Below are 23322 nucleotides of genomic sequence, written 5' to 3' on the forward strand. Positions count from 1 at the left end.
GGAAACGGAGGAGAAATTCTCGCGACGGCCTCCCCCTCCTCTCAGCGCCTCCTCTCGAAACTATCTCGCTCGGTTAGCAAACTAATCCTTTCACGCAATTTGCTCGACAGACGGCCGCTTCGAAAGTTCCAGATATCCGCGGGAAGACGTTCCATCGGGAAACGCTTTGCATTCGCGTTGCGTTTCGCTGGGATTGCGAAGTCCGGGAATATTTCGATCGAAGTAACATCTTCTCTCTCTTTCTCTCTCCAAATCTCTCTTCGCCGTTAGGAAAATTGGTAAATGGAAATCTCCAGTTACTTGTTTCTTTTTTAGATTTCTCGTGTACTATGATTGGTATGCGCGCAATCTCTCGGATTTGTTGATACTTCTCGACAAAATTCGCTCAAGTAATTCCTCCAACCGATCAACCTTCGATTCTTCTTTATCGAAGAATATAAGAATTAAAGAAAATCGTTCAATTTTCCTCACACATAACTTTTTTTAATACATCATCTTCGAATACAACAAAACTTGAAAACGAAGAATATATAGCGTGACATCTAAAAGAAAACTATTAATAAATTTCAATAAATATTTCAGAAGAATATCGAATCGTTACTCGAATCATTACTCGAAAAATCGTAATAGAAATACCAATCGCGACCTTGCCCGCGATTCGTTAAACGAAGCTGCAAGACAGCCCAATTTCAATCTCCTGGTCGCAAGCAACGAATCGAAGTCACCTCGAGACCCAGTGTCCCGATTTCGCCCTACCCGTTATATCGCCGTTGGCGGAGGAACGGGAAGGAATGGTGGAATTCCGAGGGTGGCAGGGCTGTCATTCGAGGAATTTCCTTGCGGTCGTCCTTGCGGCGAGGTCCAGCGGGCGCGATAGAAAACCGGAGCATTTCGAACCGAGTGCAATTCGATTCGAAGGATCCATTCCTTCGATATTCGTTTCGTCGCGACAGGGAAGCCGGTGTAGGATATATATAATCGCCGGTCGGAGACAAAAGCCGTGTCAACGAAACGGCCATCACTCCTCGCTTTCTAATTGCAAACGCTCCATCGCGAGATGAAATTGCTTAGAAAGATTCGCATCGTCGTGTTTTTCGAAGCACGATCGTTTCGATGGGATAATTCAAAGAGGCTGCAACGACGACGAGTAATTATTTGGTAGATATCGTTGTGTAACGGTTTCTAACGGAGGAGAAACATTTCATCATCACGTTTGAAATTGTGGAAAATTTCTGTTTTGAATGGGTTGAGTAACAATTATGGAAATTTTTTTTTATGGAATTTCGAAGGGAAGGGGAAATGTGAAATATGCCATGATATCGTTAAAAGCGGTTAGAAGAATCTTATAATGGACGGAATCGTAAAGATTTCAAGGAGGACGAGAAGTGCGAATAGTTGCAAATGGATCGCAAAGATATCGTTGAATTTTTTTTCCCGCCAATCACGTGTATATATATTTTATATATGATCGTGGTTAACTATAAATCAGATTAGTTCCCTCATAAATCCTCGATCTACAAGACAATGGAATGGCGCTTTTAATCACGTTTTGACACCCGTCTAAACAGGACATTATGATCTTTGGAATATGTCACAACTTCGCCGCGTTATTGAGAAAGAGGAACTCGGGGGTGACATCTATTGTAGAAATTTGTGACATTGATTTATTGCCAAGAGGGATCGGTAAACGCTTCTTGGCACCTTCGAGCGTTTAAATACAAACAGATATTACAAGCGTTGCCATTAACTTGTTCCAATTGTTATTAACATCTCAAGATATACAACTATTTTAAAATATTGAAGTTGAAATTCTTCTTCTACATCAATCCCTGTATATATATTTATGTTTTAATCTCCTAATATGTAATCTTTCTTCACAATAAAAGCATTATCAAAGCAATGATATATTTTCTTTTGTATATCATATTTCATAAATAAAAAAAAAAAAAATCAATCATGATCGTAACACCATCTCTCTCTCTCTTTCAAATATCAATATGGATCACAAAAGTGTTCGTGTCATCAAAAGGAACATTGGGTTTACATTGTACGTGAGAAACCTGAAGTCTTTGCGATATTAACATCGTCCCTCGTAATAATCTGTCGAGAGTTTATCAAGAGAGAGAGAAAAGAGAGAGAGTGGCTTTGTTCCTCGAGGACACACCTCTCTCGTAAATCCTGCGATCCGCCTTTACGCTTTTTGCAGGACGAGCTTTTTTACCCGGTAATCTATCTGAAATATGCTTTAAAGAGCTATCAAGGCCACGATCGTGCGTTATCCGCTTCGAAAAACAGCTTCGAACGATTGCCGATCTCGGGGACGAAATTTAAAATTCTCTTTGATCAGCTTTCGAGAATCAACGATTCGTTGGAGAAATGAAGTTCAGAGAGAGAGAGAACGAGAAAAAAAAGAAAATACGCAAGAAAGAAAAGAAAGAATTCAAGTTCAACGAGTTGTTCGTTAACGAAGTTGCGAGAAAGCAGAGGGTAATGAGATTCGAGGGTTTCTCGAGACGAAAGGAGGCGCGTTTCTCGTACTTGGAATAATTTATTCCATTAGGTTAATCCAAAGGGAGATCGCCATTTTCGATTATGAAGTTATCGTCTGCGGTTATCAGACGGCACATTTCGAATACTTTTTTACTCCTTGTTCCACCTTCTCTTTCTCTCCCCGAGATTGTACAATTGCGCGGGGTATTGTATCGAGATTAACCGGCTATTATATCAGCACGATAAAGGGATTAAATTTTTCCCACCCCATTGTCGACCAAACGGCGGTAACGAGCGAAAAAGGAGGAAATTTAATTTTCAGATACGAGTTTATTAAGTACGCGATTAAACGCGTGAACCCCTAAACCATTTTCCGTATTTAAATGCTGATATTTGTCGTGGTCGTTCCGTTTTTAATTGTTGAAATAATTTTATGCGAGACGCGATCCTTTTACAGGGGGAAATTTATCCGATTTGTATCAAGGTGTTTACTTCCTATATTATATGAAATATTAATAAAGTGTTATATTAAATGAAACGTTTCTAATGCGAATAGAGATTAAATATCTAGCATTAAAAATGGTTAATTATTCAGTTAAATTTTAAAATAGAAATTCTCGAAACGAAGAATATTTTATAGAGAGAATCTGTATTAATCTGTGTTTGTAATGTGAATAAAAAAACGTAAGATGAACTTTATATCGAATGTTGAATAATTTTCGCGTTAGTTATATTTTAAAGTAGAAATTTTCGCATTGGAATACGAATAGAGAAATATATATTTAGAGATATTTTCTCGAAACGAAGAGATTAATTTTAATTGATATAAAATTTCACGCGAAGCTTCACTTTCCATTTCTTCCTCTCGCGTCCCCGTTAAAGCGGCAAAGTAGGATGAATTTACACGGTAATAAGGAAAGCAATCTCTTCATTACACCGTCCGTTGTTCCCATCCCCCTTAGCTGCCATTAATTTCCTGCCATTATCTCGTCGAACAACGTCTTATCCAGTCTGTTGGCCAACGATCCGGCGGACACAGTCACGCAGCCTTTTGTTTTATCGTTCGATCTCGCGATAACCGTGTTTCAGTTCACCTTGATCGCAGATCCTTACGTCGATACCTTACGTGCTCATGTTATAAACGCGTCTAGATCAATTATATCGGCCCGTTACACAGGCTTTGTAGTATCACGGTGAACAGTTACGTTTCAATGCACCTTCAACTTTCCAGCAATTTGTTCAAAGGTTATTGTTATACATTTTTCGAATCGATGGTAAATTATGGGGTACGAATTTTGTAACCGGTATTATCAGATATTTATCAGGGGAGGAAGGGAGGAGAAAAAAAATAATGTAGATAATTTTGGCTTGTTCAATTTTAACTTTGTTTGAATAGAAACCGTAAATCAGATTTAATGAGTGAAATCATTGAAACGAAATATCTTTTTTAATAGCTGATAAACATAATTTCCTGAAATTCCGTAGATATAAATCTTTTACAAGGCATTAAAATTAAAATTGTGTAATTTAAAAGTTATTTTTAATGCGCTGACATTAAACTACATAACGATTATTAAATTTTCAAATCAAAATAAATAGTACGAATTGAATATAATTTTTTTCTCACATTAGCAAAGATTTAATTATAGAATCTTGAATACGAATGCGGAGAAAGAAAATTTGCAGGATGAAAAAGTGAAATCTGATAACTTTGTAATTCTTGTGAAATAATAAATTATTTATAATAATAAATTAATAATTTAATAATTTAATAAATTAAATTAATAATAATAAATTAAAATTAATAATAAATTAATAATAAATTTCTTAAAATATATTTTATAAAATATATATATATATATATATATATATATATATAAAAGAAACATAACATCGTTTATGTATTAGCACTGCTTGGTGTGGCGCTAAGTTCTCTCACTCTTCGCTTTCTCGCGTGCAATGCCTATTGCGGCGTACACCGAGAAGGATGGGTGACCATCACTTTAAACACTATCTTTATTTCGTTTACGAAACAAATTTCTCTCCGTTTTTATGTTTTTCTTTAATCCTCTTCTCATTTCTCTTGTATAAATGCATAGTAAAATTTATAATTCTATCTTCAAACTCCTTTTAATTTGTTTATCATACCCTTTGTTTATACACACACCGCTTTTTCTACATTCCAAGAAATAAGTGGTTCAACGCAAAGGGATATCAAACTCCAATGGCACCATCCACTTGGTATTCGATTTCTCTAGAATTTACCAATCTAAGAGTGCCATACATTTTTTCTTCGTTGCAAAAATCAATTTCTTTCAAAAAAAATATTCAAAATTTCACGTTCAATATATAAAATTTTCATTTAAATATTCCAATTCACCAAATCATTTTCGTTGAATTTTTATTCCAATCTTTTCCCATAATTATCGTCACACACGATGTATAGAACGTCAGATCGTCACATATTCCACTTACGATTAACAGCTCGCTATAAATAACCGATGATGGAGAGCGTCGGAGTTCGCGTGTCACTGGATACGCGTTACGCGTGATGCACACGACGCGTCGCATCGAAACGTAGCGGAATGGGAATGCAGAGTCGGTCAGAGTTACGTCTCTGGCGCGCACGATCGTCGAACAAATTCCAATGTGTCATTCTGGCCGGTGCACAACAACGCGTGGAAGGTGTTCGCACACGAGCCATGGGGAGCTTGGGCCGTGTTGTTTCGCGAATGCGATTCACGGAAAACGATTTTTCTCTCGGCCCCTGCCATTTGTAGAAAATTTATTCGCGTCTCGCTTGGCCGCCTGCTTTCGGTTACTCGTTGCATTTGGGAAACTACATGGATGGAAGCACGAGGGAAACGCAAGTTCAACGCTAGCTGGCCGCTGGCCGCTTGCGGTTTATCGTATATGTGCCGTCACTTTGCCTTAATTATACGTCTCCGCCTCTTAATTGTGAATTGTCTGGTAATTCGGCTCGGCGAGGATGCTCGTTCCTTATTGCAATTAATAATACTGTTAAGTGGGCGGCATTCGACCAAACGGCCGAGAACTGTTCCTGGAATCGTTCGTAACATACTGAATAATTATAGATCCGCCAGTGAGAACAGGCTTCGTACCAATTCGAGAACATATAGCGAAAGTGTATCCAAACAACATCGCGAAAGTCTGTAAAATTCACCTTTTTTAAGGCGAATTTTCAAATATATCTAATCTAATATATCTAAATCTTTATCTTTTCTTATTTTGTAAAAACGAGTTAAGTTCATTTTCGACTCGTGTTTGCTTTGATAATTCTCCGATAAGAGAAATAATGATATCGATGATTGACGTCAATTCATTGATCGTCATTTTATATTGAAGATAGATCACAACCTTAACCTTCAAGTTTGATGCAATTAATAAACGTAATTTTAATTTAATTTATATTTATAATTATATCATCAAACTCTGACTGATCTTACACTTACTTTGGTGAAATTATATACATAATGTCTAAATAGAAACTCTCCTGCTTCTTCTCAACGGATTGACCTTAATTCGCATCGATCGGATGGATCGGCTCGGTCTATACCTGACTTTAATATTGCCGACTGACCGATCAACGGAAGTGGTTACTTTGACCATTGAACTGAGTCGTAACGCAGCCTTTCCGTGACTTACTCCGAGATTACGGCACACATTTAATATATCGAGTGAGGATTATTTAAAACAGTTTGTCCCAACGCGTTGTCCACACAATTACGCGTTGCCACGGACCCGTGTCGAGGCCACATTTGGCGGTGGACGCGAGAGGAACGGCTGGAGAACAGACGACGGACACTGGGCGAGTGCCAATAATCGCATCTCTTGGCCGTAGTTACGACTATACAGGGTGATTCTCTCGCCCCGTCCATTCGAAAGCAACGTCGAATACCTCGCCTCGAGTATTTGGTTCACGTTTGTAAACGAACAAATACGATCTTCCGCGGTGATTTGTTATCGTGATTCAATGGATGACGAGGCGAGCGATGTATCATATCATCGATAGATAGATTGTTGTATCGAAACTGGCGCGATAATTCTTTTTGAATCATCCTGGTAGTTTTGAGACGCGCGTTGATTAAATCGCCGCGATCGAGAGCGTTAAAAACATGAGCAGGGAGAATGATGTTGTGAGCAAACATCGTTCTATTTTCCGAATTAAAGTCGAATTTCGAACCCGTGGCAGCCGTTTCCGTCGCACGAGGAGGGCGGAGATCTCTCTCGAAACGTGCCAACAGCTGGCCTCCCCCTCCCCCTTTCCCCCCCTCGCTTTGTTTCCCCAAGAGGCGAGAGACTATTTGCACGCGAGCAGAGAAAAGAAATTCGCTTAACCATATACCGGGGGGGAGGGTTGTGCGTTTCTCATATTTCAGTCTTCCGTTGTGACAGCGGCTAGACGGGGCCGAAACGATGGTAGATTCGCGAGTCGGTTTAAATTAGGGAGTCTAGACGCCTCGGAAATACCACGTGGACCGCGTCATGCTACATCCACCGGCCTTCCAATTCGAACGTTCGCGCCTCCGTGCTTCCGTCGATTGTATCTGCGTTGGATATAACCGGTGTTAAGAAAAATTTTCCCAACGTTTAAATTTTCTAACACGCGTTCGTTTCGTTTCTCTATCTGTTTGCGAAACACTTTGGGGAATTTTAATAATTTCTCCAAAAGTTTAGTTAAAAAGAGGGAAGAAGCGGAAACTTTTTGCAATCAGTTTATCCTAGGTTGGATTAAAACTGGGAACCGGAACCGTCGCTGTTTCTCCAATTATTTGCCGGGACTCTTAATTAATCCTTGCATCGAAATTCCATTAACAAGCGGAATAACTGGATGCGTCTAAAATAAATCTCCAGCATTTAAGATTGCGTGAAAATGAATTTGATTTAGCCGGAAGTTTGGAAAGAAAAGTTTGTAAATAAAGAACTATGTAATGTAAATGCGACTCGTTTAATAAAGTTTTTTTTTTCAGCCGAGTTTTATCTCCTATAATAAATTTTCTAAATCATTTCATAAAACGATTCAAGCTGTTTCGCCTTCCTATACTATTATTACAAAACCTGCAAGGCATTAATTAAATACCCGTAATTATTTTATTTTACCCATTTTATTTCACGCTTAATAGTTTGCAACCAGGAAGTTGATAAAATAAATTAAATTGAAGATTCCTGTAGCAGGAGGAACAATTTATTCCAGCCTGTAGTTGTGCAACCATGGACCATCCTGTTGCAACAGCCGGTTCGAGGCCCTTCGTAAATTCATTAATGAAAAATTACGACGAAGGCAGTATAGTAGCTTCACTTTCCCCCATTCTCGACTGGCGCAGCGTTGTCTCGTGGTCGGTGATACCTATCGGCGTCGTGTGGCGGCGCCACGATCGCATGGCCGCCCTCAGTGTTCGCGAGCCTCGCTCGGTGTGTGTTTCGTGGCGCGGTTGTCGTCGTCGTTGTTGCCCGTTCATCTGGTCTCCGTTTGTTTTTACACGTTACATCGGTGCAGTGGTAATTAATTCCGTCGCGAATCCGTCCCCACGCGAATCAACCAATCTGCCGTGTATACCGCGTCCTCGCGAATTCGTCTGTTTTTCACCAACATCTCAACGCGAGACGTTTCTCGCGTTTGTGTCTCTCTCTCTTGTGCGCGACAGCGAGAGAGCGTGTGTGTCAACTTTCGTGTGCGTACTTCCCCGTCGACGTCGGTGTCGCCGTTGTATTCTTCGTCGTCGTAGTCGTGATCGTGCTCGTCGTCGTCGTCGTCGTCTTCTTCTCTCGTGCTAAGCCCGCAGTTCGTGGCATCGTGCCTCTCCACAATTGTGCCTGCATCGCTCTGTCTCTCTTCTACGTGCCTCTGTGCGTACGCGCGTAGTATGTGCTTCTGTGTTTATAATAGTTGCGTCCTTTCTCTCCGTCTCGCTCTCCTCTCACCTGCAGCTAGAAGGCACACAGGTGTCCCGTGAAGGAGTGGCGACGCCTGCCGTGAATCGTCACCGCTGTGATATTACGTCGAGAGGAGACTCTCGTGACTCCTCGAATCGAATCGAATCCTGCCATCCGAAAACAGCCATTCACACTGCCCTGGAATTGTCAAGTACGTGTGTCCTACGCCACGTCGAAATACGTGCGCTCTGTGCGTCCACGAAATACCGTCTCTACCGGCTCCACTTTTGACCACCATGCTGCGCGCTGACATTATACTCCGTTTCACCGATAAAACCGAATGCTTTCTGCGTGCGCTGTAACCCGTTCCGTATGTATGATTACGTTTGGCAGTCGGTATACGTGCCGGATGTTTGAGGTTACTCGTGTAAGCCGGCTTCGTGCCTCGAGCTTTGTGTATAACGTATATATACTAGCCTCGTTTATTGTATTTTACGTAACCAATGAATGTCGTTTTGTTTGCACCATAATCGTAAGATATTTTTCTTCCGCGCCAATACTATCGTATCTCGACCTTCGGCGTCTCGTCGCGTTTTCAAATGGGATGGGAAGTTAGGTTAGGTCGCTCCGTTCTCAGAAACGCGTTATTTCAACGCGTAAGATAATCTCGTCTCTTCGCGACTAAAATATTTTTTTACGCGGAATATGTATTCATCCACGTATCCATTTACGCGCCTGCAAATTGACGTGTCAATTGATTGTCAATTTATTAACGGCCATCGCAATCGATCTTAAACATAATAACGTCACGTATATATATATCGTATCGATTCTATCCTCGTTCACAGGAATATAATCGATAATCGAAATAGAGAGAAATCGGTGGGCCGCGATGAGACATTTCGTTGGACGATAGCGCACAACAATCGTTCGTGTGGCCTCACCCGAACGAGATACAATGCACGCCATTCATGACAGCCAGTGCCATTAGCGAGAGAGTTAACGTTTTACCCCGTTCCTATTGCGCAGGACGATTTCGCGGAGCGTCGACCGAGCCACGGAGTGTCTCGTGGCCATCGCGAGAGAAAAAAAAAAGCGCGGAAGTCTCGCGTCCTCTTCCTTCCGTTATAAATAAAGACCATCGAACCGACTTTCAAGAGTCGCCCTCTTCGTGCCGGCCATTTTTCATACACACACACAGAGTGCCATAATCGTCCAAAATAAGAGGAATTTTTGCCAAATCATCGACACACCATTGAAATTTTCAAAACGATCAAAGTGATACGGAAATCCTGCCATCTTGAATATCTACTTATACCTTTTTTATCTTAGCAATAATTAAGGATAAAGGGGAAAGAAGGAAATTTTTGGGAAAAAAAGTGCAAGTGACGACAATCAAGATCGATTAATTAAATCTCTATCGTTTATCCGTCTATCTAAATCTATTGAAATCGCGTAAAATAAACGGATAATCGGGTGCAGCGAGCACGGTAGCCGCTGCCAGAAGCGCATAGTGGATCCCATAAATTTTCCTCGGCGATCGTGAACGCACTAAACGCCGAGCCGTGGAGCTGCCTCGAAGTAACAAGCGACGCGAGCCGACCTCTCGACCGGGCAGTCGTCAGGATGTTTCAGCTGGCCAGCAGCCGGTAGCTTCGTTGCCGGGCCTGGTTGCGATCCTCAGTCCTTGGAGGCGGAAAAAGCGGGGCCGTTTCAAGGATCGGCCGTCGACGATGTCCATACGCGTGAGCGGCGTCTACCTGGTGCCAAGCCCGGCGGCCAACAACGAGCCGGCCAATGAAAAACCGAGCAACCTGTCGGTGGAGAACAATCTTCACCAACAGCATCATCATCATCATCATCATCACGCGGCGAAGACCGTGACGATCGTCGCCGGACCACAGAGGAGCAACAGCCTGGATTATTTAAATTTCGAGGAGAAAAGGCAGATCATCGCGTCGTCGTTATCGTTGAGCGATTTTTTGGCTCATGGGCCGGCAGCTGCCGCAGCCGCTGCGAAAGAGGTCGCTGCCAACACCGTTATCGGTGAGTTTTCCAATAATTTTCCTAGTCAAAATGGCGGGAATAATTTAAATTAGAGAAATAAATTTTGCCCTCCCTTTTCTACTTTATATACTTAGTCCAAGGCTAAATAAGATAGACGAAGAATTATTTAGTAGATTTTAGTAGAAGCGCTAATTTCCATGAATATATTATATAAATACTTTGGTTAGATTTAATCTTGCCATATATTTAGAACGACAAAGTAGAAATTACGTAAACATCAGCTATTATCTTGTTATCTCTAGGAAAATTTCAGAAAATCGATATTTCGAAATTTTGCTCGAAATTGCAAATTTTTCTTGGAAAATGGCGAAATTGTTAGGGCGATTGGCGCGTTCTCGGAACTTCTCAAAGCCACATTGTTCTATCTATTGGTTCCATTAGCCGTTCAATCGGTCATTACCCGGATACCCACTTTTCAAGACTCCCCCCAACTCCCCGACAAAGGAACAATAGCCGGCAGCACCCAGGGTGCTCCTAAGTTCTGCCCAGCCTTATACCTGCCCCAGCCATTCTCGAGTATCTCTCGATCGCGATCAGGTGACTCGATCGCCACGATTCCATGCCTTCGTACTTTCGATTACACCGCGGCGACGATCGTCCTCCATTGTCGTCGCGCATCGTGGCCCTCGTGAACGAGGCTTTTTTATAGAAGGAAGGCAGCAGCGCAGCTGCACGCGATTACCGTTCTCCACGTGAATCGTGCAACTCCACGCGAACGAGCATGCCTCTCGTAGTAGTGGAATTACAGAGGGGAGGAGGAGGGGGAAGTAGGAAGAAAGAAGAATGGCGAGGAAAAAGGGTCGAAGACGTTGGAAGGAAAGGAGCGTGAATCGATTATTTATCACGATATAGAGGGATTGTAAATTAATCATTCGTAGGCAGATTGATTCCTTTTTTCTATCCGAGCTTAATTTTATTATATCGAGAAGTTACTGTTCTTTGCTATTTCCATCAAAAATTGTTAAATCTACAAACAAGATACGGAAAATGTTTCACAAAAATGTGTTAAAAAGAATTATTCATATACAACTATTTCTATTAACTATATATATTATACAAATGATAATTTCCTTTTTTTAAAAAAAGGACATCTTTTCAATCGAACTATTTTTACATTCAAAAATTCTTCAATAACGAACTTTCTTACTTTCACTTTTACTTATTCCTCTTCGATTCTTTCAATCCTTAAAACATGATTACTTCGACTATTAATTTTACAACCTCATCACATCTCGCCGCCTATATTGTCCAAGCGAAAGAGAGACAGACTCGAGTTCCACGGCCTGTAAACAAACCCTCCGACTACCTACACGTGCTTTTCTCCCCTTTTCTTCTTTTTTCTTTCTCTCTCTCTTTTTTTCGTGTCCTCTTCCGGGATAGCTTGCACAGCTATCTCGTTGGATCGGCGGTCGTTGCTCGAGGAAGAAGGGACAAAGGTAGGCGGGGACAGGGAGTCGCGAGCGAGCAGAGAGAGAGAGAGAGAGGAGGAGAGCGAGCGAGTAGGGTTGGTGGCTGGGCCTCACGTTCTTCCTCTCTTTCCTTTTTTTAACGGGAACGCTCGCGCGAAGGGAGCTTTGTTATCGCGCTCCCACGAAAAGCCTCCTCCATTGTCGTGGCCGCCTTTTTGTTTCAGCGCCCGCGGCCCTGATAGATCGTTAGCCCTCTCTTCGTTGTCTTCTGATCGCTCGTGGTTGGTTAAGGCCTTTGTCTCCGCTGGCCTGGAGAATTAGTATTCTTCTTCTGTTGGATGCGTGCACGGTGTCACCGGTTTATCGAATTGTTTTAGATTTACTCAACTTCCTCTCTCTCTCTCTTTTTTTTTGATCGAGATTTAGATTACGATAGAGTAGAAGAATGTGTCGATTTTTTGTTTTATTTTTTGGCTGGGTTTTTACAGAGGAAAAATTATTTCTATTTTTATTTTTGACGAACGAATTATCGCTTGCTTTTTTCTTGATATCGTAGGTTGGTTTGTATCTATTTGTTTATTTATTTCTTTTTATCAATACTCGCTTCTCACTGTGCGTTATGCACAACGAAAGGAAGGATCCAGATTAAGATATGTATAGACACGCGGCTGGAAAATAAAGATAGGCAGAACGGCGAGAGAGATAACGAGGGAGGATATTAGCGAGAGAGGAAGATCTCATTACTTAATATAATAACTCTCTGTTGAGATCGATACGTTAATTTAAAGATAAATTCTACTTTTACATTTCGCTCAGATTGAACGTTTCCAAGGATATTTCTGAAAAAGATAATAACGTCAAAGTCAATTACTTTCTTCCTCGTTCGTGACGGATTCATGATTCGAATTTATTTCCTTAAAAAATATACGGGGACGCAAAAGCTTCTAAATATATTAGAAGCTTCTGTCGAGAAACTCCATCGGTAGTTTCGAACAAGTAAATCCCTCCCTGTCCCGACCTCAAATTTTCTCGGCCGGGGAATATTGATCAGGAATCTTGTTATCCGCCTTCCGCTACGTGTGACCACTTTTCATCTTACTATTTGATCATGCAACACGTGTTACTTGGAAAGTAACCAGCCCCGGTGGATCGTGTTCGGGCCACGTATATTATACGTGTACCACGGCGGTGCGTTGTCGCAGAAATACGCGTAAATCTAAGCGGTTTGCTTGCACGTGCATCGTGGACGCATCGCGCGCGCAGAGCAATTTGCATGCGGAACGGCCACGGATTTTAATACGTTCCTCCTTCGGTGTCTTCCTCGCGACTGAACCCGCCTTTATACCCGTCCCCGACCCGCGTGTTTCCAAACATATCGAAAATATCGTTTAACGCGACTTTCCTCTTTGTTTGAATCTCGAACGAAAGGTGAATCGTTTATTGAATTCCTTGGGACGACACATTAAATATATTATCGGGATATTATTATGAATGTTTTAATTGTACTCGTGTTCGTGTTTGTTCGTGAAATTGTGAATCGTTTGAATCGATTCTCAAATGCTGTGTATTTTTTGAATAGCAGTTATCGATTCTCACGTTTCTGTTATTGATAGTTTACAATACGCTAAACAGATGTAAAACTTTCATTAGGCGAGACAATGGATTTCTTTGATATATCGAGATGCTTCGATGCACTCACCGAGATCTCGCAAGGTATTTAATCTCCTTCTGTCTAATCTCTTTCTCCTTTGATTCTCGAAAAAATAGAATCTAAGAGGATGAAAATGGAAAAAGAGTTGTATATTTGAACGCGTGCTACCGTACGATCACGGATCACGGGCATATTGAATTTCTAAAAACTAATCCGAACTTAATCAAAAAATCGCCTCGAAACCGCAAACATCGTGACGATAATACTTGGATGGACGAAGGTGTGCGGATGATCGATAGCCGCAACAACAGCCACTCTCGACTTCCACCGCTGAACAGGAAACGTTAACCTTTCGTACATCCGTGTTTGCGCATTCATTAGCGCGGATAATCGATGGTCCGCGATCCACTCGCGCGATATCGACTTCATCATCGATATTTCGGCCTTATCCGTTCCCAGCGCGTCGTGGTTATTTCCTCTCTGGGGATTGCTCTTCCGTCGTGGCCAATCAATTTCATCCGACTGTCTTTCTATGGGGGACGACAATCATCTCTTTTCGATCTTCCGTTTTTTTTTTGTATAAGAAAAGGTTAATGCGTCTTCGAATGCTAGACACGCGTCATTCTCTTGGTCTGTGAACATTGGAAATATTATTTCAATCATTCGTTGTTATCCATTTAGGTGATTCAGAATCGAGGTTTTTTTTTTCTTGTGGAAAATTTAAATTTTCGAAGGGTATTTGGATCGGGTGCACAGTGTCGGAATTCATTTCGCAGATAATCGGTAGTTTTCTCGCACATCTGTTGCACAATTCCCGGAACGGCTTAACTACGGCTTAAGTGCTAATGACGAATCGCGTATTAGGTACCCGTGGATGATTGATCGTCGGCCTAAGGGAGAGGGAATGATTAAACGGCAACGCTGCGAAGGCGTGTCTCATATTACGAGTCAAGTTCTCCCTTTCTTCGATCTTTCTTCACCTTGTCGCGGTGAAAAAAGAAAAACTTCAAAGAATTCGAAACAAAGAACAATAATGTAATGTAATAAGGAAAATAGTTTGCTCTTTTGTCGTGAAAATTTTGGAAAATTTTAAAGTCGAATTTAATTAATTTAAGAATTAGATGTGAAATAAGTTAATTTAAAAGAATGTATTGTTTCGTAGAATCGAGAAATTTAGATTAAATTTGAATCTCCACGAGACGTGAGTTGCACGATGAATTTAGATTCGAAAGTTTAAATTTCTGGAATGGAATAATAATTTCCAGATTACGATTAGCAGTTGTACAAGAGGATGAAATAATACAGGTAATGATTCTTCGAGGATGCGTGTTAAGTGAGTTGTTCAAATCTTTGGTTGTAGCAAGATAAAAGAAATTATCAAGTTTTCTTGTTATTCCTCGTAGTTGTACATTCCTAGAATTATTCTTATTCTTATTTTTGCAGCTTGTGTAGAAAATTGCTATAAAAACTGCTAAAAACTCGAAATTGAGAAATAATCGTGCGCTAATTCGTCGTTGTTAGAATCGTGAATCATTCCGGCGACACGGTGTAATTTCAAGCAATTGATAATTCTATTTAGACGCCGATGATTGATTCGTGTTTGCAAAATTGTTTCAACTTATACATGATTCAATTATACTTGACAGGCTATCGATAAAATTTTTATTTTTCCATTTATATTTTTATTAAATTCATTTCTGTAATCTGCAATATGATATTCGTTTCAACAAAACCATTTTAATTGTTAAATAGACATTACATGTTCCCAGTGTGAAAATTATCAGAATTCCATTCCACTACTCTAAAATTGAAAAAGCAAATTCACGCAAATTTAAAATTCCGTGTCAGATTCTTTTTAACCTTAAATTATTCTCCATTAATTTTCCATCTCATACATCTATGTCAATAGCCAATACTAAAATCATCAGAATCCTATTTCATATGAAACTTGGTATTTTCCAATATCTTAACGTACGATCCTCTTCATCTCTCTCAACAATTCTCCACTTGTCTCGTGTCTACGTTAATATCTAATATAATCACAATTCTCGTACCAGACTCAAAATTTTATCTACGATATTTACGATTCTTCTTCTTATCTCATAGTATCCCTGCTAATTTTCTATCCTACGCATCATTATGTCATCATACATATCAATAATCAATTAGATCATGTATTAAAAACGATTCTTCTTCTTATCTCATAGTATCCCTTTCCTGCTAATTTTCTATCCTACACATCGATTATCATACATAGTCATCAATAATCAATTAGATCATTTATTAGAAACGATACGACAAATCAAAGATTTTCGAACACTTATACAACTATTACGATTCTCCTCCTCCTAATTTTTAGTATCCCTGCTAATTTTCTATCCTACACATCAGTCATCATACATATCAATAATCAATTAGATTATTTATTAGAAACGATACGACAGAATTCCAAATTGAAGATTTTCGGATGCCTATGCAACTATTACGATTCTCTTCCTCTCAATTTTTAGTATCCCTGCTAATTTTCTATCCTATACATCGGTCATCATACATATCAATAATCAATTAGATTATTTATTAAAAACGATTCTTCTTCTTGTCTCATAGTATCCCTCTCTTGCTAATTTTCTATCCTACATATCGGTCATCATACATATCAATAATCAATTAGATTATTTATTAGAAACGATACGACAGAATTCCAAATCGAAGATTTTCGAATGCCTATACAACTATTACAATTTTCCTCCTCCCAATTTTTAGTATCCCTGCTAATTTTCTATCCTATACATCGGTTATCATATATATCAATAATCAATTAGATTATTTATTAGAAATGATTCTTCTTCTTGTCTCATAGTATTCCTTTTTTACTAATTTTCTATCCTACATATCGGTCATCATACATATCAATAATCAATTAGATCATTTATTAGAAACGATACGAGAGAATTCCAAATTGAAGATTTTCGGATGCCTATACAACTATTACGAAGATTTTCGAACGCCTATACAATTATTACGATTCTCCTCCTCTCAATTTTTAGTATCTCTGCTAATTTTCTATCCTATACATCGGTCATCATACATATCAATAATCAATTAGATTATTTATTAGAAACGATACGACAAATCGAAGATTTTCGAACATTTATACAACTATTACGATTCTCCTCCCCCCAATTTTCCCTATTGGGACACATCCACGCCTCGACGCGTCCCTCTGGCTTCTCCCTCACTCCGTTCCAACATTCCTCCGGGCTTAAAACGATGACGCAGGCGGGGTCCGGGCAGTTAGGTCAGCGTTGGAGGCATAATTGCGCAATGTTTAATAGTAAACTGCAGGAAACGATAAAACGCGCGACGCCAGTAGGAGTAATGGGTGCAGAATGCAGACGTAACGTGGCAACGCCGCGCGGAAATCATTCATTGAGCCGGAGAGCCGGCGCACACAGCTCGTCGTTGGATGCTCCCGGCCCCGGCTTCGGCTGCTCTCGATAACGCGCCGTGCTACAGTCTTCGGCTCGAGGGGACGGCGGGGAGGGAGAGGACGGTGTAATTCGACGTCTGCGATGCTTCTTCGGGTCCTCGAGCCGCGATCTCCAGTCCCACACTTTAACGAGATCCGTCCGCCGTTTCGTAGACGACCCGCACCCCGATGCTCGATTCTTGTGTTCTTCCCATGCGATCTCATATGACGAATTTGAGAGATTAACGTCGAGAATCTTGTACTTTCGATATTCTTCTCTCTCCAGGAAAATTTCTGTATCCGAGATATGATTTTTTGTTTATCCAAAGTCTTTCAGGTCTCTCTTCTTTCTGAGGAAGATTTGGAAAGATAGAAAGTGGAGTATTGGGAGATTTGTATTTGAAAGGGAAAGTGGAAGGGGATTCTCTAGTGGAAAATTTGGAAGATAATTTTTATTTGGAAATTTGAGAGAAGGCAGTGAATATATTTCTGAATATCGTTCAAAAAATTTGTAGAAATGATATACCAATCTAAACGTTCTATTAAATATCGTTCAAATATCTATTCTCCAAATTCTGACAAGTATATGTTGTATGGAAAGATCTCTCTAAAGAATTTCACTTCGTTTACGAAATTTAATAATTCATGTACGAATCACTGGCTCGAAACTTGCTTAGCATCGATTTTCGAGGCGAAAAATTCCGAGTAATCCATCGCTTCGAAACATTTGAAATTTCACGGAGGGATAATTCCATTTTCGCAATATCACCACCTCTGCACATACGATTATACTTTTTCCGGCCACAAGATGGATTCTCCGTCTCGGAGAAGAGTGTAATTATTGTTGAAACTTTGATTGACGAATATTCGAGATAAGTGTACGGAGTTTGGTAGTTTAACGGTGTGCATTAATCACTTTAAGCTTTCGTATATGCGTGTATGTGTATATATCTGAGAACAGAATACGTTAAATGATACACAATCGTGTTCCCGAGATTCGTGCGTTAACCGTGATATGTAGTATTCGCGAGCTAGAGCGCAGTATATCGGCCGTGATGTATATTTCTCTCGGCTTGGTAAGCTTCAAGATATTTCATTGTGTGTTGAGGTACGAGAGAAACGTCAGCGAGAATAAATAAATCTCGGGATTAACCGTCTCGTTTTATCGATAAAAATCGATAAAAATCACTTGCGTCTAACAGATCGTAGATCTCTTGTTAGAAATCTGCTAAAAAGAAGATTACAAAAATAGAAAAGAATTTTCATTTGGAATAGAATTCTATTTTACGATGGATAAATATATATTGTCCGAAAGAAAAGATCAGAATTTTTTTTTCTTCTTCTTCTTTCATGGAAAAGATATTAATCAAATTCTTTTTCAAAAAGAATTTCATCAAGAATTGAATTCGATAAGAAATCGAAAGATGTAAATGCCCTGTTTTACATTATAATACAGAGTTGCAACGATTCGAGAACGCAGAGAATCATAACTGCATATTATGCATTCTTAGCTAGTTTATTCTGGAGTAAACAGTGCAGAAAGTGGGTCATCGAAATTATGGCAGAACGTATTTCCTTCCTATTTCGCCGAGATATTGCGAAGGGACTAATGTAAGTAAAAGGGGGGTTGTTTAGCCCATTACGAGCCTCGTAAATCTTTACGAATTGATCGTAAAGCCCCCCCTTTCTATCTTTCGCCGCACGATCTTGAACTTGATACCTATACCTACCTGGATTTTATTGTCCTCGGCCGAGGCGGTAGAAGGAAACGTCACGCTTCGCAACCGCTTTCTGACGTCAACCATTGGCGAGGTCATACCTGGTGCAAACAATTTAATACCACCATATATGTATACGTACATATATACACACATACGAATAGATTATTGCGCGTTTATCATCGTTACGACTTTATACCTTAATGTCAAAGGTATATATTATACGTTTTGTTCGTACGATTGTTAAATTGTTCAATTCACAATTGACTCGTGTATAGAAATTGATTGTGCAGTTTAATTGCATTGCACCTGTAATTTCTGAAATTTATCTTCACACCGAGATGCGGTTAATCCAAATTACAATATTCGGATATCGCGGAATTATCTAAGGATCGTAGTAATCGATGCGATAGAAAAATGAAACGATTTGAATTTATGGAGTAATTGATCATCGGAAGATTTAAAATTGAATGAAAAGTATTGCTATTCGCGAGAGAAGAGTTAGAGTTTCCAATCCCGAGGAATAATGCTTATCGCATAATTCTTATCAACTTTCTCCTCGTGAAGTGGTAATCTTAAAAATTTATTCGTTGACACGTTTCCTTTATGGATGGACAACATACAACAACAATGATGATCGAAAACGAGTTGCTATTCAAAGATTCCATTCGGGTATACGTTGTAAACGGAACGTTAAGAGGTGCTTGGATCGAAATGAAAAGAGCAAGAAACTTTCTTTCTCGAACGATGTGTAATTTCCCCGGAGGGAAGATAAGAGCGGGCAAAACCGGGAGAAACTTAATTTTCCGGCCGAGCCGCGTGTATGAATGCGTAATGGGAACGTGTAATTACTCGCTTCGCGATCGGGATCGGGAAGAAAAATGCTCGCTATTATTTACGATCATCTACCAATCTATTCTCCAATTCTAATCTAGGATTAATTTCTGTTTCCTTTTTTCTTTTTTCATCCATAATTAATCTAGGATTAATTTCTGTTTCTTTTTTCTTTTTCTTTTTCATCCGTAATTGCTGGGTTGAAAATTTGAAAATATTAAATCGGGTTTTGTAATCGATCGAAAGGGCGAAAGAAGAATTTAATGTTGGCGGAAATATGAATTTTTTATACTCGGTGCGCGAACAGAAGGAATTTCACGGGAAGTATTCACTTTCGTTTCGTGCCACTTCCTCACACTCTGTACCGTAACAACCGAGGAGGGTGCATTGTTCTCGAGGTCTTCGTAACACTTTTGTCTGGGAAAACGCCTCGTCATTGGTTCGTGGCTGTTATTGGAGACTAATTAAAGCGCTCGCGTAATACTAATGCGTGAAATAATGCTTAAATAATCGGATTGGATCAGCCGTCTTTTTTCACCACGTAGAATTCGCGCGCGTTTAAGCATTAATTCTTCCGATCTTCTCAAGCTTCTTGAAAAAAAAAATCTACTTTTTTCGAATCCTCGCGTAATAATGTCCATCCATTTTGGCCAATCTTGGTATCAAGGATCTAAATAAATAGCTCCAATTAATCGATTTAAAGATACGTATGTAATTAACGTAATTCTTTAGCAAGAAAAGAAAAATTAATAACCTACGCTAATATTATTAATAAATTATCACACGAGAGACTCTTGATACGTTTCTCGATTGCCTTTCTTCCTCTTCCTTAACGCTTTCCACCAATAATCATTGACAACCTCGTATTAATAACTGCAACATTTAAAGGTCACCGTTCATAATTCCCCGTTCACGCGGAAATGCATCATCCCTTTGCCCAACCAAGTCCCCTTTCGTCGCATCATAATCGTCCCACCCCTTCTCCCACTTTCTCCTCTTTCTCTTCGCCTCTATTTCTTTTCGTGGGTGAAAGGTAAGCAGAGGAGGATGGAAAGGCGCGAGAACCGGCTCATAGAAGATTCATCGTCTAATTTCGCGTGCTTGTGTCCCCGGAAAAGGCGGCTTCCCCGTGGAAAAGCGTCCACCCCCCTCCCCCCTCGTCTCCTCTCCCTATTCGAAACGCGCCGAGATCCGCGATCGCTGGGTCGCTTTTTGCCCATCCTTGCCGAGGGCTTCGTTTAGTCTGGCCAACATCATCCGCGTTCAACGAACGAAAGAACGCCCCGGGCCTCGCAATCGTGCAATGTGACTTCCTTTTGGGGGGATTTTCTTTTTTTTTTCTCTCTCTCGAAAGAAGAATTTCTCGATGTTTCGTCGACACGATTTTATCGGTGTCGTGGAAAGATCTCGAGTTTGAGAATTCGTCTGCAAAAGATTTTGAAGATGAAGAATCGAGAGAAATGAAAGAAAACTGATGAAAAAAATGAGATGAGAGATGAAATGAAAGAAAGGAAACTGGATCTGTCGAATTGATTCGAAAATTATCTTGGGAATTTTCAGAATTTCCAGGATTTGGGTGTGTTTAAGGGTTGTATCGATGCGATTTTTACGAGCTCGTCGAATCGATGGAGATGGGCCTCGCAGGGAATTGGTTTCGACGATTCCTTTCCCTCGTTGAATATTTATCCGGGTATATACAGGCCTTATTAGAGGATTTGTTGCCTCGTAGACGAGGCTCGTGAATCTTTCAGCGGATCGAGTCTGACTCTTGAAGCTTCCGTGGAACGATTCAACTTGTGTATTTGCACGTCTCTCCCTCTCGAAGGAGAAAGTTCATTCAGCACTTTGAGACGCGTTGAGGAGAATTGTATAAGTCGGCCATTGATCGCGTTCGTATTTTAGCGCGTGTTCTATTTTCGAAGCATTATTGCATTTCGCCTGTGCAAGTGAAATTCTATTTGCCACGTAACACCAACTTCCTTTCTTTCCCGGCGAACGAAATTTTCCGTTACGTGCCAACGTATTTTCACCACTTTTTCTACCCCTCGTTTCTCCCTTTCTTTCTCGAGGAGAATCGAATTTGAATATTTATAGACGGCGCCCGAGAAAATTCCGTTTCCCAGAAGAGAAACGTCCATTTATTCACCGAATAAATATCGGACGAGACAAAATTATTACACCACGCTAATCACGATCGAACGAAAGAACGAAAGAACGCAGAATCCGTTGTCTCTCCGCCAACATCTTGTTTCTACAAATTCCCTTTAAAAAATTATAGAAGCGCGAGTTTCCATCTTCCATGTTCCTCTTCATTCATCGTTCGCAATCCTTCCAATCCCAATATTTCATCGAGAATCCGGTATCACGCTCGATATCTCAGAAATTTTTTCCACGAGTCGTCGTCGTTGACGAGGCAAGAATTCGTAGAACCAGTTTCGCCCGGTTTAATATTAGAATTTTTCACAGGCGTTCGCTCCTCTTGAATATTCGTTCCCCAAAGGGAACGCAGAAAAGCGATCTCTTCGAGGGCTAATAATTTCATTCATACGTTTCGAGGGGGTGGTGGTTAAGGGCGTCCCCTCGAAACGCTTCTCGAAAGTTTGCGCGCACCAAGTCGGCCAGGGATCGATTAATCTTCGCGGCTTGAACGGATCGGCCGGCCACGTCTCGCTGGAGGAATGTCAAGGTCCTGCCTTCCTCTCTAGAGGCGAGCATAAATTCGTATATACGATGTGAAACGATAAACACACGTGGTTGCTATAATGCGGCATCAATGGAGACACGTCCACGGCCGGATGAGATCATCAATTTTCAGATCGTATTTGAAACGCGAACTCTATTGTGGCTTATATATGTTTGTCAATCTCCTTTTTTTTTCTTTCTCTCTCTCTCTCTCTCTTTTTCGCTTCATCTTTCCGTTTGGTCGATTGTCGTGGATGATTCACGTTATCATCGATACATCTATGGATATAGAATTTATTATCGATTCTTCATTATCGTTTTGGATTTTTTACCAATCTCGTATTCCAAGATTGTACACTTAGAGACTTTTTTTTTTCTTACGAAATATAAATTTTCGAGATCTCTAATGAATATTTAGATTATCATCTCTACTCGCGATATTCATCAGGATGTATTGATCGAGTGTTCTCAGTTTATTGCTGAGATTAAGAATGAAGGATAATTAATTTACCTTATCAAATAATAATTTAATTACGAACCGAGGCGAAATTAACTTCCATTAAAAAATAATATAAATGAATATTTTACTTGTTTTTGAACCACTTCGAGATCTATTTCTTCTACGGGGAGATTTTCAAAAGGTTACAGCAATGGTCGCGCGAGATTCACGGGCGTAGAAATTTATTTAGGTGATGGCAACGCGAAGATATTTGCGGGGGCGTTTGGCGAGGATAGAGTAATCTTTCCCGTTCCGTTTCGAACGGAATGTTCGATATCGATCATCGTAGCCGTAATTTTCCATGCACCCCGTGCGAGGACGAGACACGGGGTGTCACACGGTGGCAACCTGTCCCCGGCAGGTGACTCCGTAGGTAACCGACTTTTCTGTTTCCAAGGAGGGGACAAGGAGTCTCCAATGAAAGGAATAATTTCACGGATCGACTCCTCTTTTTCGCGTGTTTTGGCATCCGGAGAGCCAAGTGTGTCTGGTTTTATTATTTCGAGGAAAACTGTTTCTTTCGAAATAAATTATATCGACGTTCTAATACGAAAGAGCAGGAAACATTTGCGGAGTAATTTCTTCGTTTTCTGCAGCCGTGGTGTTAT

General features: G+C 40.3%; 1 protein-coding gene across 9 annotated transcripts in view; it reads left to right on the top strand.

Annotated features, from left to right (window-relative positions):
- Positions 1–23322, top strand: part of LOC408740 (phosphatase and actin regulator 4) — a 322845-nt gene that overhangs the window by 47015 nt on the left and 252508 nt on the right. Inside the window, exons 1-2 of one of the 9 annotated variants that reach the window (XM_006563993.3) lie at positions 7605–8596; positions 9415–10431. The exons of 4 other annotated variants lie outside the window; for them this stretch is intronic. In XM_006563993.3, coding sequence (XP_006564056.1) covers positions 10119–10431 — 313 coding nt within the window. In that variant the 5' untranslated portion in view covers positions 7605–8596; positions 9415–10118. Of the gene's footprint in view, positions 1–7604; positions 8597–9414; positions 10432–23322 lie in introns of those variants that run through there. 4 more of the 9 variants (XM_003250320.4, XM_016911497.2, XM_006563996.3 and 1 more) reach the window with 4 other exon arrangements.

Source organism: Apis mellifera, linkage group LG3, assembly GCF_003254395.2.
Source record: "Apis mellifera strain DH4 linkage group LG3, Amel_HAv3.1, whole genome shotgun sequence".
NCBI classification, from domain to species: domain Eukaryota; kingdom Metazoa; phylum Arthropoda; class Insecta; order Hymenoptera; family Apidae; genus Apis; species Apis mellifera.